This window comes from Orcinus orca, chromosome 7 (genome assembly GCF_937001465.1).
Source record: "Orcinus orca chromosome 7, mOrcOrc1.1, whole genome shotgun sequence".
Classification (NCBI taxonomy): domain Eukaryota; kingdom Metazoa; phylum Chordata; class Mammalia; order Artiodactyla; family Delphinidae; genus Orcinus; species Orcinus orca.
Genome location: NC_064565.1, coordinates 13,852,041 through 13,870,305, shown reverse-complemented (window position 1 = coordinate 13,870,305; position 18,265 = coordinate 13,852,041). Strand labels below are relative to the sequence as shown.

The 18,265-nt window shown below is 38.9% G+C and overlaps 1 protein-coding gene across 1 annotated transcript in view; it reads left to right on the top strand.

The window, feature by feature from the left end:
• The window catches only part of CNTNAP5 (contactin associated protein family member 5), a 903,219-nt gene that overhangs the window by 847,355 nt on the left and 37,599 nt on the right, over nucleotides 1-18,265 (top strand). Inside the window, exon 21 of the mRNA XM_033400123.2 lies at nucleotides 5,856-5,943. Coding sequence (XP_033256014.1) covers nucleotides 5,856-5,943 — 88 coding nt within the window. The remainder of the gene's footprint in view (nucleotides 1-5,855; nucleotides 5,944-18,265) is intronic.

Genomic DNA, 18,265 nt, shown 5'->3' with positions numbered 1-18,265 from the left:
GCAGGACCTTGTTGTTTACCTATTTTATATATAGTAGTGTGTTTATATTAATCTCAACCTCCCAATTTATCCCTCACCCACTCCCTTTCCCCTTTGGTAACCGTAAGTTTGTTTTCTATGTCTGTGAGTCTGTTTCTGTTTCATAAATAAGTTCATCTGTATTATTTTTTAGATTCCACATATGAGTGATATCATATGACATCTGTCTTTCTCTGTCTGGTTTACTTCACTTAGTTTGATAATCTCTAGGTCCATCCATGTTACTGCAAATGACACTATTTTATTCTATTTTATGGCTGGGTAATATTACATTGTATGTATATATCATATCTTCTTTACCTGTTCATCTGTCGATGGACACTTCGATTACTTCCCTGTCCTGGCTATTGCAGATAGTACTGTTATGAATGTTGGGGTTCATGTATGTTTTCTAATTAGAGTTTTCTCTGGATATTTGCCTGGGAATGGGATTGCTGGATCACATGAGTTGCCTTTAACTGACATACCCCTGCACCTCTTTTTGTTCCCCTACAGCCTCTTCTGAACACAGCAACTTGAGTGATCCTATTAAAACATTAGTCAGATCGTGACACTCTTGTGTCCAGACCCCTTCCATGGTTTACTTTCTTATGCAGAGTAAAGCCAAAGAACTTTCAGTGGCTTAAGAGCACCTCCATGACCCCACACCCCTTGCTCGCTTCCTGCTGTGACTTCTCTGATCTCACCTATTCCTGTCCCCTCTGTAACTCCACACAGGCCACTCTGGCCTGCTTGCTATTTCCAGAGCTCTTGAATATGCTTGAGTTTGCTTTGCCTAGAACACGATTGTTCATGTATCTACATTGCTTACCTGTACTTGTACTTCCTTCAGGACTTCACTCAAAATTTGACTCAAGGATGTCATCTTTGGGTGCCTTATTTAATAGAGCAATCCAGCTCCTTGACTTCAATCCTAAACCACTTAAGCACTATCTAACACCCGATACAACTTATCTATTTATCTAGTTTCTTGTCCTATCTCTCTCCTCTAGAGTGTAAGCTTCATGAGGACAGGGATTCTTGTTTATTTTCATTACCATGGAACCTCCAATTTATCAAGCAGTGTCTCACATATAGCAAGTCCTTAATAAATATTTTTGACCTAGGTGAATTAACTCCACAAGGCTGATGTGGAGAAGATTAAATTAGCCCTGTGGAGAGGGGAAGGGAAACCACTGGATTTTAGGCAGGGAAATTAGCATGGGTAGCCTTTTGTTTCCAGAGGCTCACTGTGATTGCTCCATGGAAATACACATTTGGGAGCCATGAGATATAGGACAGAGGCCAGGCAGGAAGAGAAGATAAGGGCCTCAACTTGTGCAATGGGGTAGCCAATGAGAGGAAGACTTGAGAAAAGTCTGGAAGGAACGTCAGTAGCCTTAGGTGACTGTCTGGATATGGATTATGGGATAAGTCAAGACTGAATATTCGTTTTTTTGATTGAGGGGAAGTTCAGGAGTCATTGGCAAATATAGGACACAATCACAATTCCTGAATGATTATAATTTAATGGACTCACCTCTAGTATTGACTCTTGAAATAAGAGTTAAAAGTCTTTGGGTTGAAGCCAGATTAGAGGACAAAGGAGGTGGAAATGATGACATCTTTTTTGAACATGTCTTGACTGAGGCCTTGATGGGACATCTAGGCTGCATGCTGGTGGGCATTTGCATATATGACCCCTTCTCTGTTTCTTTCTATTTCCTATCTTCTTTCCACAAACAAAAGGCACAAATAGGGCAGTGAGAGAACAATGGGGTACTCCCTTCTCTTCTCCATCTCAAGAGTTCCCACCAATCAATCAATAGTCAATGATAAGCACATATCTGTGGATGACATACCATTTCCAAAGCACAGAAGTAGTAGAAAAAAATGGAGACGGAGAGTTTCTTTGTTTTTTAACTTTAAATCAATTTATTGACACAGTCACATGACATACTTGTCTCTGTGACACTCCCACCCCCCCAACTCCCCTTGCCCTATCTCTTCTCCTTCCTCCCTACTTAGAACAAGCCTTCCCTGGCGGTCCAGTGGCTAGGACGCTGTGCTTTCGCTGCCGAGGGCGCAGGTTCAGTCCCTGGTTGGGGAACTAAGATCCCGTGTGTCTTGCACAGCCAAATTTAAAAAGCAACAACAACAAAAACCAAAATAACAACAAAACCAAAAAAAATAGAAGAAAAAAAAAGAACAAGCTATTTAGTAAAAACAGAAAGGGGTAAGCTACTTCTCCATCTCAGTCTCAGGCATTACTCAGAACCAGTTATAAAGAGAGGGCAGATGGTTAGCACTATACTCAGCCAGCCAGAGGCCTCCAGTAGCTACAAACAGACCCTCCCTCAAGGTATAGTCTTGAGTTGCTAGTCCTTCTTCTCTCTGCTCTGTGTGACTCTAGGAAGGAGTCCTTAGGGACCAGGGCTGCAGGCAAGAGTGAGAAATCCTGGTGTTGATTTGAGAATTGTAATTTGGCCAGTGGTTTCTAAGGCTCAGGTGCCCCGACCTGTGCCCTGGTGGTGGAGGTAATCTACAGGGTCCCTACTTAAAATATATTAATGTCATTAAACAGGTTAACCCAGGTTACCAAAATGCCAGCACAATTATGAGCTGTAAAGAAGGAGGAGGCCCAGCATTTTCAATCCATGGAGTTAATGTCTTCCTTTGAGAGGTGAAGACCCTGAGATCAAGAGAGGCATCCCTAGTGTGGGACAGGCTCGGGTGTAAATCCCAGCTCTATCACTTATGCTCTGGGATCTTAGACGGGTTATGCACCTTTCTGAGGTTCAGTCTATTTATCTGTAAAAAAAGTTTGAGTGTTGTGGGGATGGGCTGGAGTGCAAATGCAGCGGAGCTCAGTCAGTTCTGGTAAAGGTTCTGTGAAAGAGCATAACTAAAGGACCAAGCACAAAGCTTGGCATCTAGGGCTTACAAAAAAAAAAAAAAAAAGAAAGAAAGAAAAAAAGAAAAAGATTTGTTCAATTTCCCTCCTTTTCTCATCTCATTTAATGACTTGACAAGACCACTGGGCATCCTTGATTCTGAGATTAACAAAGCTTCTCGAGGCCAGATTACAAATTTTAGGCACACTAAAGTTTAAAGGACTGTGGTACTTCACTCCCTCACCACCTCACCAACAGCAGTTAAAAAGAAAAGCAATCCTAAAGCATAAAATAAACATAAGGGAATATAACATAATAATGTATTTCTCGTTGAAGACTTCAGTGATTGACTAGCCCCTATCATAAAGATTGAGGTCCTAGAAATAAATATTTGTGGTACAACCCCCCACTTTTTTTGCTTTTGCCCTGTGCATTTGCTAAGCTTTTCAAATGGGTAACCCAGCACCTGAGTCAGTACTAAGGGTGCCCTCAGGTGCACTCAAGTGCCCTCACTCCACGTCAGGGCTGGAATCCATTCCCCAACTATCTCAAGCCTTCTTTGAATCATCCTACCTTCATCTCCAAACCTTTATAAATACTTATTAAAAAAATAACCCTTTGATTAAGTGTCATTCACCTCCTTCTCCCCCTTATTTGTCATCTGGTTAAAGTAGAAAGGACCAGGTAAGTTCCCACAAAACAGAACAGTAGGACAAGAATGACTCATATACTAGAACAATTAGCTCTTCCATGTGTGACAGTGTTGAGGGAATCACTTGCATAGGAAATTGATCCTTTGGAGCCTGGGGAGGAGATGAGAGGCAGAAGCTAGAGGAATCTGAGCTCAACCTTCAGTTCTAAGAATCCTGCTGCTGCTCTCCACTCAGCAGGAAATTCCCACTCACTTTAGCCTCCTCTCCAACCTGGGCAACAAAACATGAGAAAAGGCACCCTGCCCCTTGCTGGAAGAGACAGTTCCAGAGTGTAGGTGAGAGCTCTGAGATAAGGCAGAGAGAAAACTCCTTCAGAGCAAGGGCTGAATCTGGGCATTAAATAGATTGCAGGTGAGGACCATGGGTATGAAAAACCCTATGTTGTATAAAGGTGTGGAGGCCACCAGGGAAGCCAGAGGCATCCTGGTGTTGTGATGGATGCTGTCTTCATAGCCCAGAAGATAGAAAGGGAATCAGTACAGGATGTTTGTTTATTCACTCAACAAACCTATCTTTGGAGTTACTTTCCCAGTTTCTGTAGTAGGACCTACAGAAAACATATATCAATAAGATGTCCTCGAAGAGCCAATAGTTTAGTGGGGAAGAATGAGGGGGAGAGAGAGAGAGAGAGAGCAGATCATTAAAATACAGCATCTTAAATGCAAGGTTACAGGTAGAAAAAAATAAAAAGGCACCATGAAAGAGAGAACAGGATCAATTAATCTAACTAAGGCATCAAGGAAATCTTCCGAGAGGAGGTGGACTTTGGGAACACTTAGAACAGTATCTGACACATAGAAGATGCTCAAACATTTGTTGAATGAATTTTGTAGAAATTCAGAAATAAGAACACACAGTGATTGTCTACAAGCTGCTCAAGCATCTAGAGGGATATGGACAAGTAAAGCAAACTCCATATTGTGTGGTTGGCCGGCCACATGCTGAGGGGACACTGCTATGTGATGCTGTGTGGCCTTGCCCAAGTTTGTGATCTCTGTGACATCAGTTCCACCATCTGAAATACAGCGATAATAATGTCTATTTCACAGTATTATAGGGAAGAATGCATTTTGAAGGATACTTTAGTATGGTGTCTCATACATACCAAGTCTTCAATAAATAGCAAGTATTATTAAAGTATAATTTCATGAATGAAAAAGAAATAAACCATATAATCACATGTCACAAGTCATAGCCACTGACTTCCTTCACAGCAAAAACCACCGCAGGACCCAGAGTCCTGGAAGAGGGTCACCGAGCAGCAGTGGGTGCAGAAGGAGGGTCCTGGTGGTGGGAGCTGAGAGCACTGGGTATGTGTCCTGATCAGCTGCTCCCCCAGGGGAGCCCGGGGACGGGCACGCAGCTGACGGGGTCTTAGTCTCCTCTTCCTACAGATTAACTGTGATATGTTACAAGGATCCTTCCCAGGGATAACATCATATGAATATTCAGAGTAGAGCCAGGAAGAAACTGGTAGGGTTTGACTAGACAGCAAAAACCTGGGGATGGATGGGAAACGATGCCTTGAAATGGGGAGGAGAACAAAGAGATGGAACTGGAATTAACAATGTGTGTGGAAAGGACGGTTCCCTAAAGAATGACCCTAGAGATAAAGTCCCAAAGAATCCCCCTCGTGGCTTTCACTTATCTGCAAGATGGGATTATCATCTGTTCATGTTGGTGGCAACTGTTCAGCTAGCCTCCCCTCCCCAGGGTCAAACCTTTTGTCAAACTGAAATATTCACTCAGGAAAATCCCCCAGGGCACCCATGAATGAGGCCAGGTCAGAATGATTGGAGCAAAGGAGACGGTAATGGTTTTAAGGACCAAATGGGGAGAAGGGGGGAGAGATTGGGAATGAATACCTGCTTTCCTTTTAATGTTAATCCTGCACAGTGAGCATTCTTGAAAGGCTTCATTTGTTTGCTTGTTTGCAGCAAAGAATTTGGTGAGAAACTCTCAGTGGGGAGATAAATACCTGTCAAAAGCTGTATAGAATTTCCCACGGAGGAGACTTGTGTGAAAGCCTTTATTTCACCAAGAGTAAAGAAACGGGTATTTTATGTGCATTGTGGGAGAATTAGTGAGACATTTCTCATCTCTCCAGAGAGAAAGTCCCAGAGAGGGCTCTTCCCTGCGTGTGTTTTCAAAGCTGTTTCATACGGGAGTGTTTCATGTGCTGGACATGCGGACCTCTGCTGATGCCTCTTTGTTTTCTCTTTTCCTGCAGATGGATCAGCACCTCCGACTCAGTTATAACTTCTCCTCAGAGGTTGAGTTCAGAGCCATCAGGTCCCTCACTTTGGGCAAAGTCACAGGTTTGTTTTTCTAGTCCATGCCTTTCCGGCAAGCTCTGTTAAAATAAATAAAGTAATAAATAATTTTCACCAGGGGAAGCACCAAGATGCGTATAATATCCAAGATGCAGAACCAAGAGTCCTGCTATGGGAGGCTGAGAGGTACGTGTGGCAGGACCACAAAGTGGCATGTATATCTACTTTGTAGAATCCCGAGTAAGGTAAATGAACAAAGTGATTCACCAAAATAATTATTTTTACCTAATTTCAAATTAATTAAAGCGTTTACTGCATTCTTTTAGTTAAATTTATGTAAATTTTACTTAAATAATTTGAACAACCCAATTATTTAATTCTGTAAGTCCTTAATCTGTTTTCTAATTTATTGAAAATTCAGAAGAGGATTGGAATCTCCTACGATAATAATGGATGTTCGTTTTTCCTACAGGAAGTTCTGTGAATTTTCATTTTATGTCTAATGATGACTTTTATTAGGTGTAGGCAAGATTGAAATTTTTATATCTTCTCAGTGAATTGAACTTTTTTTTCACACTGAAGTAATATTTTTTAACTTTAATGTCTCTGTGCTTAATCTAGTTTGTTATTAATATAGCTAATTCGTTTTTGCTTTAGTTAGTATTTGCCTGGTATATCATTTTCCATATTTCCCTTTCAGTCTTTTCTTTGTTTAGCCTTATATATGATCTTGTGAAAAGCTATAGCTAAATACTGCATTTTTATCCAGTTTGGCCATCTTCTATTTTATAAATTGGCAAATGTAAGCCCTGTGCATTTGGGGGTTACTTGTATGATTGGGTTTGTTTCTGCCTCCTTATTTTCTACTTGTCAACTTTCCTGTGATTCTAGCATGTTCTTTCTTATTCTCTCAGTCACAATACAGTGTAGAAAACATTAGTAACCCAAGGCATTTTAAGCAGGAATGGATTTAACTCAGAAAATAAGTTGCTTTTAAAATTGTGGCCACACTTACAGTGTGCATTCTTGTTAGAGTCTTTTGGAGTAACTCCCCAGGCAGCTCTGAGCTCATGAGTGGGGAGCTATTAACTCCCAGGCCATCCCTAATGTGAGGCTAGAGTCCAGATGCCACTGTGGCCGCAGTGGCATGTGTCAACTCCCAAGAGGCGGAGAAGGTCTCTTAAAAAGGGTGGCAGAGAATACTTCAGGTTACCATGACTTTGCTGGCCAGTAGAAAAAGCTGAAAAGGCAGAAAAATGACTCCTGTCACACTATAGCCTTCCAGATTCATAAACAGTACTTAATTTCCAGAAAGTAATGTGCATCCAGAAATCTATCTGCTGTCAGGTCTGGGAAACATCGGTTTTAGTTGCTAAAATGGCAGTTGAATGAGCCAATCAACAGTGACTGACTTCTAGATTGAATTTTAAATTTCTTTCTTATTCCATTCCCCTCTCCTACTATTATTTCATGTAGACACTGCTTTTTTGATTTATTAATTCAGTCACGAATTTGTTGGAACCTTCTACTTTCTACCAGATTTGATTTCCTTGTTTCCGAAGTAAATTCTTTTGAATTTTTTTCTGTATAAGGGGTCCTTTATCTGAAAACAGGAGTTCCACCTTTCATCTTTATTCCTGGAAGATAATTTTACTAGACATACAACTCGACGTTGAAGGATTTATCCATGGATGTGATGGAGCCAGCTCACAATGGCTCATAAGGACCTGTTACATACATCTCTGCCCAATTCTGCTTTCTGTGATGTCACAAGGGTAGTTTGAAATCAGCCATCCTGGGAGTGTTTACTCCATGGAGCTCGGAAATTCTGCAGGTCAGGGCTCTCCCCACTGCTAGACATCCAGGTTAAACACTCGCCAGCGCAGCACTGGACTCTTCTGATCTGGCTATTGAAAAGCTGGCTGTCAGCCTGTCCTGCCTTTGAAAGTGCTCTGACCACCACCACTCCCAGCACCCAAAACCTACTTTTAAGGTCATTTCTTTTAATTTGGTGTTTGGCAGTCTTATTACCATGTGTCTGATTGTGGATTTCTTTTTAATTGTCTTATTTGATACGTTTATGTTTTCTGCATTTATTCATTAGTTCCTATGTATCTAGTTCCTATGTATTATTCATATGTATCTATCCACTAGCTCTCAAAAATTCTCAGCATCTCAGTAATGCTTCTTCTTCTCTCTACTTAATTACTTTTGGCCTGCACTAGAAACCTTAGACTTTTTAACTCTATCCTCATGTGTCTTACCATCGTCTTATAAATAAGTTTTATTCTTTATATCACTGTCTCGCATTCTGGGATATTCATTGGGTTTTATCTTAAAATTCATTTATGCCTACTATCCCATTAAACTTATTCAATGAATCATTTTTTCATTGATTATGTTTTTTTTTTTAAGTAATACTTTATCCTTTTTCAAACATGCCTTTTAATTAAGATAATCTTTTGTTCCCACTTATTTTTTAAATCTTTTTATGTCTTTAAGTATTCCATTATTAGTTATTAAACATCTTGTCTCTGATATTCTCAATATTGGAAGTCCATAGGGATCTAAATTTATTATTTTCTGTTTTCTAACTCTTTCCTATGATAGCTTGTTCTCCTATGCTATGTGTGTGTATAAGTACGTGTGTGAGCTCATTTTTGGTTGAAATTAATTTGCAGGAACATTGATGATCAGAAATTGGAAAACTTTCCTCCAGGCAAGATTTGTGTTTGCTTCCGCCTGGTGCCAGTAGGTGCTACCAGTTTCAAATTATTTCAGTTTCTCATTTTGGGATTTTTTCTAGACAGAGAGTGAATATAAATTTAAGCTCAAGGCCTGAATGAGACCAAACCTCTGGTTGAAGTCTCAGAAGAAATGTTATTACTCTTGATATCATAATATGTCATTTTATTATTATTTTTGTTACAGTTTTTTTCAATCCAGAGCCACATCCCAGGTGGAGAGGTTTTATACTTATGCTCTTTTCTGTTAGGTGATTTTATTTATCTTGTCCCCTTTTCACTGATTTGAATGTAAGAGTCATAGGTTGAACATCTTCACCTAGCAATAGCTCAAGGCTAGAATTCCTATTCTTCTTCAAGACGATTTAGGTACTTTTCCTTGATGCAACCTTAATGTTGGTTGATGACTCACTGTCTTGGTTTCATCTTTCTTCCCCCAAAAATCTCCCCCAAACTTAGGATTCCTCTTTGTTTCCTGAAGCTTAGCAGGACATTAAAAATGTGTTGATTGATTTTAATGAAGCAGAATTACTTTTTATAGTATCTGGTCTATTATACGTCCCCTGATACTTAAATACATCTTGAGCCATTGAATCCTCACTTCAACCAAATCAGGAGAATTTTGGGAAGGGAGATCATTAGGGCTGTAAGACCACCAAGTTTTGGCTGTTTTCATGACACCTAGTTTGTGTAATGGCAGCTCTAGAAACATCCTCTTATTTAAAAATTTCTCTCTATTAATCTTTCCACAGTGTATGATATTCCTGTGGCATTTCTGTCTTTTGAATTAAACCCATAATACATAAGATTGAAAGGATGAAAATTTAAAGCAGGGTACTAAATTACTGAGGGCTAGCTTGTCATTTTGTTTTGGAAAATATAGGAAAGAATTTGATTATGGTTGAGGAAGAGTATCCAATAAAATGTCTTCACTGGGCTAAGTGTGGGAGACTCCTGCCTCCCCACCTTCCTTCCCATCCAAATTGCTATAAATAGACAAGAGCACTTGGATACACAATTAACCTCAGCGGTTCTGGTCTATGAAAAATCTATATCTGGAGGTGAGGGAAGATGATATAAACATCAGGTCCATTATTAAGGAGGGACATCTATCCTGCAGACCCTTTGGAAAGAAGCCTCATGCATCGGAAAGAACTCTTATTTGTTATAGGAATGGATGGTGCAGGAGTGGGTACATGGTATTGATGACAAATGCAACCCTACTCCACAATTTTAGAAAAGTCTAGTACTAGGTTGGACATTTTCAACTCTAAAACAAGGATTTGCAAGCACAGTTCATAGGATAGACCAAGGGCGAATAAGTGTAGTAAATCTGTTGTCCCAATTTTCTTCAATACCATTAACAGCATTCTACTGTGAAGCAGAACACATTTATTCATTTTCTTTCTGTAAGAGGAAGAGCCAATTCACCATTCGAGAAGGTAGTTATTTAGTACCAATAATGGTTCTATATGGTATGTGCCTACACACATACCATGATGAATAAAAGTCTCTTTCTTGGGAATTCCTATGATGTCGAGACTAGTCCATGAAAATAGGAGATAAAATCATTGGCATTAAAATTGCATTATGGGTGTTTACCTATGGTAAGTCATGGGCTGTTGTTGGGTTTATTCCTTGGTTTATTAACGTTCTTTGACTTTTAAGAAAGATTTCTTGGTTCTGGTCTATTACATGAATGGATTAAAGAGAAGACAACATTAAAAAGAAAAACAGTGTATATATTTAGGGAAGTCACCCTTTTGAACAAGATCATCTGTTTCTGGAAAATTAATGAATTCTTTAGAAAACATAGAAGCACATTCCTTCGATTCAAATATTGTGACTTACCAGTGTGTTTCTAAGTTTCTGTCTCACTCAACCTTGGTAAAAGAACTTGGACATTCACACAGATTTAGAAATTTAGAGAGCTTGAAACTTCTAAAAGAAGCTGTGTTTTTATTTATATATATATTTTTTAATTAACTTTTTCTGATCCTGGTTTCTCTTAATTTACTCTGCCAGAATATATCATTAAATTTGATGACATATATATATATATATATATATATATATATATACACACACACATACACACACACATCTTAGAAAACTAAGAATTAAGGGATTATTATAATTGTTATTATTTTTTTCTACCTGAGAAGAGACTCTTATCATACTGCAGATTTAGGAAGCAGTTACTTTTTAAAATATGGAAACATGTTCAAGTTTAGGTGGAAAGGAATTGTAGTACTGCTTTTAAACTGCAGTTAACAGATTCCAAATAGACATTCAAATGAGATTTGCACTCAGGGCATACTTACAGGATTATCCGTTTATACAGCCAGCATTTATTAATTTCCTGCCTACTTGCCAATTTGATAGGCTGAAACTCACACCTGGCAGAGACATTATCCTTTTGCTGTGATTGCTGTTTGCCCAGGTAGTTTCAAAATTCACTTGGCCCTAACAAGCCATTAGAAATTGAAAAAATTACTTCTCAACCTGCAAAAGAACCCAGCTGATCTAGAAATTGTAGGGCTAGTTGTGAGCGCTTGCCTATGCTTTTGTCTTCTTCAGATGAAGTGAGTTCTGATTGTGTCTGTAGAACAGGGTTTTTTGATTCTCCAAATCCCTCAGTTTTGAACGTCAAGCCTACTGTGTCTTCTGCAGCATCAGAGTCTTGTTGACCAAACACCCTGATTATTTTCATGTTAAATCATTTCTCAAACATTTTGTAGGTGAAGAGTTATGGCTGATATTTTTAGACAGCACAGCAGAATTTATGCATGTAAGTGAAAGGTGAGTACTGCAAGGTACTCGTTTGGGAAGACCGTACTCTATTTTTTTTTTAATTTTGTACACAGTTGGGCCCCCCTTCTGCTTCAAGACTGGTCCAATTGATATTAAACTGAAAAGCAAAATTACAGAGTGAAACAGCTCAGCTTTGGAAAGACAAACTAAGTCATGTTTGGCTTTCTCCTCTGTAATGACTATTGTGTGACCATGGTGAATTGTCTAATCTGTCTATAGTTCCTCATCAGTAAAACGAGGATGATAACATTTAATTCATAGAGCTGAGTAAGCTTTCCATGAGACACTATATGTAGAGTACTTGGTATTTAGCCCACTCTCCACACATTACAAGTTTTTGATGTTTGAAGATTGTGGGAACCTGGAGGAGAACTGTGTTTTGCTTTGTTTCTGTTTTTGTTTTAATGAGTCTGGAAAAGTGGCTATAAAGGTAATTTCCAAAGAGGGACGCAAATGCATTCTAAAAGAGCAGTTTTGGACTGTGGTGAGCCTTGAAGATGGGAGTATGAGTCACTGTCAATCAGGGCTGTTTTAAAGGTATATCAAGCTTTAACCAGTTTAAATTGACAATAGATAATATAATAGTTGGTGAAAATGGAAGTTTCAAAGTGTAGGCTTTGCTTCAGGCACAGCTGGGTTCAGAAGTTCAAATGTGTCTGTGATTCAGCCTTTGTCTGTCTGTCTGTCTGTTTCTCACTCCACCTTTGACTCTCTTTACCTCTCTACGGGGCTTTATTCTCAGGCAGAATTTCAATGGTAACAAAGGTGGAATCAGCAACCCCATGCTTGATCACTACCATTTCAACAGCCCTGGTGGAAAGAAAGCCTCTCTAAAATTTCCAGAAAAAGTCCTGGATTGAGTCTCAAAGGACAAATCTGTGTCAAGTGACAAGTCCAGATGATGACAATGACCAAGGGATTAGAATACACTGAGTGGCCATGCTTGGATTACACACCCAGCCATGGCTCTGGACAGGGTGCAGGGTGCAGGTCAATATTAACCACATGTGTTGAGAATAGGGAAATGTTCTTTCTTTTCTTTCTTTTTTTTTTTTTTTTTTTTTTTGCGATATGCGGGCCTCTCACTGTTGTGGCCTCTCCCGTTGCGGAGCACAGGCTCCGGACACGCAGGCTCAGCGGCCATGGCTCACGGGCCCAGCCGCTCTGCTGCATGTGGGATCTTCCCGGACCGGGGCACGAACCCATGTCCTCTGCATCGGCAGGCTGACTCTCAACCACTGCGCCACTAAGGAAGCCCGGGAAATGTTATTTCTTAAAAGGAAGCCGAATTTTTCTTACCAGAGTGAGATGGACTCTGAGGAGGACAAATCAACAATAATCCAATAACAGCACTGTTTTTCCTCATTCACATTCTGCTACCCCTTTTGACCAGGAAAGAATGGGATGCAATTCTACGAGGTAGGCTTCGAATTGTGCATAATCTGGGGACTGCATTGTGCTTGTGTACATCAATAGTCTAAGTGTGTTGCAACAGAAAACATAGTCTTTGAGAGTTCCTCTTTTATGAAATGCATGTTATCTTCTTTGGAACAAGTTTATAGCTCCTGAAGAAACTACTGAAAAATTATTTTATTTGAATTCATAGGTTTCTTAAATAATGTTTCACTTTGTTTATGGTCATCTCTAGTTCTCTAGTAAATAAAAAGATCTCCAAACCACAGCCCCTTCCTGACTCAAATTCTAAAATTGTGTGTAATTGTCTCGTATTATGTCCAGAAATTTCTTAATGATACTGCTTCCCTGAGGAATAAAATATTTCAGACTCATTAATCTGACCTCCCTGTGAATGATGTGTTTTAAAGGATCCTGAAATATCAGATTTCAGTAATCATTCCAACTTCCTAAATACCCATCTTATCCTTTCTCCCTTGAAGATAATAAACATTGAGTCACAACTGGACTACAGGCCATTCGTTACTGTTTCTTTTAAAGAATAATGAACTGCATTTTTCCTTGTGGAAAATGCAATAGATGATTTAGTTTCACCTCATGCAACAGGAACTGTGTGTTATCTTCTGATTAAAAATGCGATTTTATTTTGCATTTTCAAGGAACTTCTACATGATCAGAACCCAGACCTACTCCATGCTTGTGCTTCTCTGTAAAAGTCAAGTTTGTTTATTGTAAAAGCAAAAGCACTCTTTGAACAGACTTTGTATGTCCTCCCCTGACTATATTAACAAAGGATATTTTGTGTGGTCTACCAGAAGCCAATGACATGACTGTTACAGAAAAAAAGTTTCAATTAGTTTTCATGACACAAAAATCATTGAGCATACCGTGGATCAGGCAATGTGCTAGGCCATATAGATACCCCCAGACAAACAAACAGACAAATGCATAAACAATCTGTCCCTGTTCTAAAGATACTGCTCACTTTAAAATTCTCCCTCTTTCAAAGGAAAGTTATCAAGGTTGGGTTGAGAATATTAATGTTCAAGGTTTGGGACTATCTCTTTTAGGCTATGGTAAATAACTTGGTTTTCTGCATTAATCAAATAATAATACTAATAATAGTGTGCTATTATTAATAGTATAGCATATTAATATTATAATAACATTATTATTACTTCATTATAATAAACTAATATTATAGTATATTATAATATTATAATAATAACATTGTTATTGTTTTTTATTAGTTATTATTTAATAATGCTCTGCTCTGTGCTAGATCGAAACTCTTAGATTTTATTTTTTCCTTATTTTTAATTGAAATATAGTTAATTTAGTGTTGTGTTAGTTTCAGGTATACAGCAAAGTTACTCAATTATACATACACATACACATATATATTATATATATATATATATATTCTTTTTCATGTTCTTTTCCATTATAGTTTATTACAATATATTGAATATAGTTCTCTGTGCTACACAGTAGGTCCTTGTTGTTTATTTATTTTATATATAGTAGTCTGTATCTGTTCATTGCAAATTCCAAATTTCTCCTCATCCTCCCCCATTTCCCCTTTGGTAAGCATAAGTTTGTTTTCTATGTCGGGGAGTCTATTTTTGTTTTGTAAAAATGTTCACTTGTATCATTTTTTAAGATTCCACATATAAGTGATATCATATATATTTATCCGTCTCTGACTTACTTCACTTAGTATGATAATCTCTAGGACCATCCATGTTGCTGCAAATGGCATTATTTCATTCTTTTTTTATGGCTGAGGAATATTCCATTGTGTATATGTACCACATCTTCTTTATCGATTCATCTGTTGATGGGCACTTGGGTTGCTAAGCTCTTATGTTAACTAATTTTTTCCTCACAACAACCCAAGAAGGTAACACCTATTATTACTCTTATTTTATAGATGAGGAAACTGAGTCACAGAAGTTAAGTGACTTGTCGAATGTCACAAAACTAGCCAGTGGTGGACTTGGCATCTAAAGTCGCACATTGCGAGTCTGGGTCCTGCACTCCCAATCAGTCCTGCCATATTTTGTTTTTTAACAAATAATATAAGATAGTCCAGACAACGTACACTCTGTTTTCTGTTGAGGACTCCTAAATAAAAACCTTGTGTCCTTAGCCTTAACTGCGATGGGCTTAAAAGTAAACTCTAGGTCCAGGCTTTTATCATGGAGGGGTAATAGCATATTTATTGTAAGTCAGGCCTTGGAATCTGCCCTGGATTCCAGTCATAACTCTAGCACTGACTAACTGACCTGGACAAATGACTTAATACTCAGAGCTTCACTTTTCTCAATTGAAATGTAGGTGTTTATTGTAACAATGCCTGTTTGGACGATCAGGTGGTAATGCGGCTAGCATGATGCCTGGCCTAATAAAAGCTCAATAAATGTTTGCAGTAACAGTAATAAGAACATAAGAAGTCACCCCATCTGACCCAGCTACTTTTCTTTTGAGAATGGCATTGGACTCTAATGCCTTTCAGACCTGAAAGAGGAGTTGTTATGGAAGAGAGAAGATGGCTACCCACTCTGTGCACAAAAAAGCTTGCACTTCACTCTTCCTTTCTGCTCTGGGAGAATGAATGAATAAGGCATTATGTAGCCTTGACTCTATGATGCTTGGTAAATGGTGAAGGTGCACATATGGACAATTCTCGGTTTCTGATAAACCAGGTGAAACCTACCTGACATTATTTAAATTTAAATGTATGTTCTCATGATTAAAGCTGTCTCTAGTGGTTTGCAACCTTGTGATACTTGGTGGATCAACTAAGCTTCAAAGCATGGAATCTAGTCTGATTTTTTTTCATTAAACAAACATTTATTGAGTACTTTTTACGTGCCAGGCACCAAGCTAGGCACTGTGGATACAAAAATTGAATGACAGCCCCTGCCTTCAAGGAGCTTACAGCCTAGTGTGGAAATAGACCAGTAAGTGGGCAAGTAAGCCCAGAGTGATCTGTGTAGGTGCTGGTGAGAGAAGGGGGGGGACATTCCAAGTTCCCTGGAGAAAGTGAAATCTAAGTTGAGAACAGACAGAGAAGGGACCCAGGTGAGTAGAAGAAAGGGGAATGAAAGTGTCGTCTCTGGATACAGAAGGCTAAAAATCAGAGCACAAGATAGCAAGTGATGAGGCCAGAGAGGCGAGCAGGAACCAGGACCCCATAAGTCTCACAAGCCATGCTAAGGCGTCTGGGCTTTATCCTGAGGGCAGTAGGGAGCCATGGAAGGTTGTAAGCCAGGGAATGGGGTCTAGTCTGATTTGTAAAGATGCTGCCCATCATCTCCGTCCCTCTCCTGCTCTCAGTGTGAGGTAATCATGGAGTTCCAAAGACAGGACTGAGTCTTATTTATGGTTATATCCTTCTTGCTACCATATTTACAAGCACATATTAAGAGTTCCATAATATTTCCTTTTAATTAATTTTTAATTTTTTAATTGAAGTATAGTTGATTTACAAAGTTGTGTTAATTTCTGCTGTACAGCAAAGTGATTCAGTTATACATAGATATACATTCTTTTTTTAATATTCTTTTCCTTTACAGTTTTTAATAGGATCTTGAATACTGTTCTCTGTATTATACAGTAGTAGGACCTTGTTTTTTATCCATTCTCTATATAAAACCTTATATCTGCTAATCCCATCATGCTGCACGTTAATGGGCTCAATGTTGTGCAATCAGCTACAGTTAGATTTTGGATAAGGATCTGCAGGTTCCCTAGACACCGTGTCTTTTTCTCACAATGGTGCCTGACAGTGAAGTGAAAATGAGTGGGTTTGGAATCAGACAGTTGGCACCTCAAATCCTATACAAGCTATGTCACTGCTAAGTTAACCTCTCTGAGCCCCAGTTTCCTCATCTGTAAGGCAATAGACATACTTTTTTAATTGATTTGTTATGAAGATAACACATAGGATGGGTAAAGTGTCTGGCACATAGTGGTATTTGAAAACAGTAGCTGTTGTGTTTTGTTTTGTTTTTAACATCTTTATTGGAGTATAATTGTTTTACAACGGTGTGTTAGTTTCTGCTTTATAACAAAGTGAATCAGTTATACATATACATATGTTCCCATATCTCTTTCCTCTTGCATCTCCCTCCCTCCCACCCTCCCTATCCCACCCCTCCAGGTGGTCACAAAGCACCGAGCTGATATCCCTGTGCTATGCAGCTGCTTCCCACTAGCTATCTACCGTACATTTGTTAGTGTATATATGTCCATGCCTCTCTAGCTGTTGTTTATAAGATCATGCATCCATGCAGTCTATTGATTTTCTTTGGCTGATATCACTTTTTCTTGCCACTGGCACTGCTATTGATTTGTTTACCCTTTGCCTGGGGAATCTGGACCAGTGTTGTAAATGTCAGTGTTGACAAGGTAATGAAGTGAAGAGGATCCAAGCTAAGAATAATGAACTCTGCACCAGCCTTTTAGGTCTCTCTCCCAAGCTTGGCGGGAAGGGTCAGAAGCTGAAAAGAACAAGTGGAGTCAGCACAGGTTAGAATTCTAGGTGTTTTTCTCATGGAGAAGGAGAGGAAATCAAAGCACAAAGAGAGTCATTGGTTACCGGTTATTCATTTAGTTTACTGGGATATTATTTTTGGAGGATGCCATTAATGACAATAACTTGAGTATTAAAACAAGTTAAAATCACATGAAGCTCCTTTACACTTAGGGACGATTACAGGATATCCACTTCTGGGAAAGATTTGATCTGAATCCCTGTGTTTTTCCATTTCACTTCCGCAAGGAGTTTTGCCAGTGATCAGGTTCGGGACTTGAGACCAGTGGCTAATATACCCATGGTCTCTACCTTTTGCTTGATAAAGAGGCACATTACTGGCTTTCCTGTGGGGAGGACAAATAAGTAAATCAGCATACATACCTAGAGAATGTCTGGTTTGAGTTCATCCCTTAAGATGAATTGCTGACTATTCTAATTCACCCCAAAACTTGGATATGTGCTTTATCTTTCCCATATATTTTCTCACCTTTTCCAAAATGCATCTATAGAATATAAGCTTTGCATAGGTGAAGCTTCTCTTGAAAGATAATATTATCTAAATGTTTGGAGTTAGGAAAATGACTCCTTAGCATTATTCCAAATCAAGATGTTAAGTGAAACTAAGAACACTTTAAAGAGATATAGCCAAAGGGTTCCTTGTTCCCAAAGAAATAAAACCCCTATCTATGGAGACAAGACACATTTAATAATTAGAGTGAGTAATTTTGGTAAGTGTTATGCAGATCGAGTGTGTTTAGAATTCTTAAGAGGGAGAGACCATTTCTAGCTGAGACGATCCAGAAGAGTGTCATCGAGATCACCCTGACCCTGGTCTTGAAGCCCAGATGTGGTC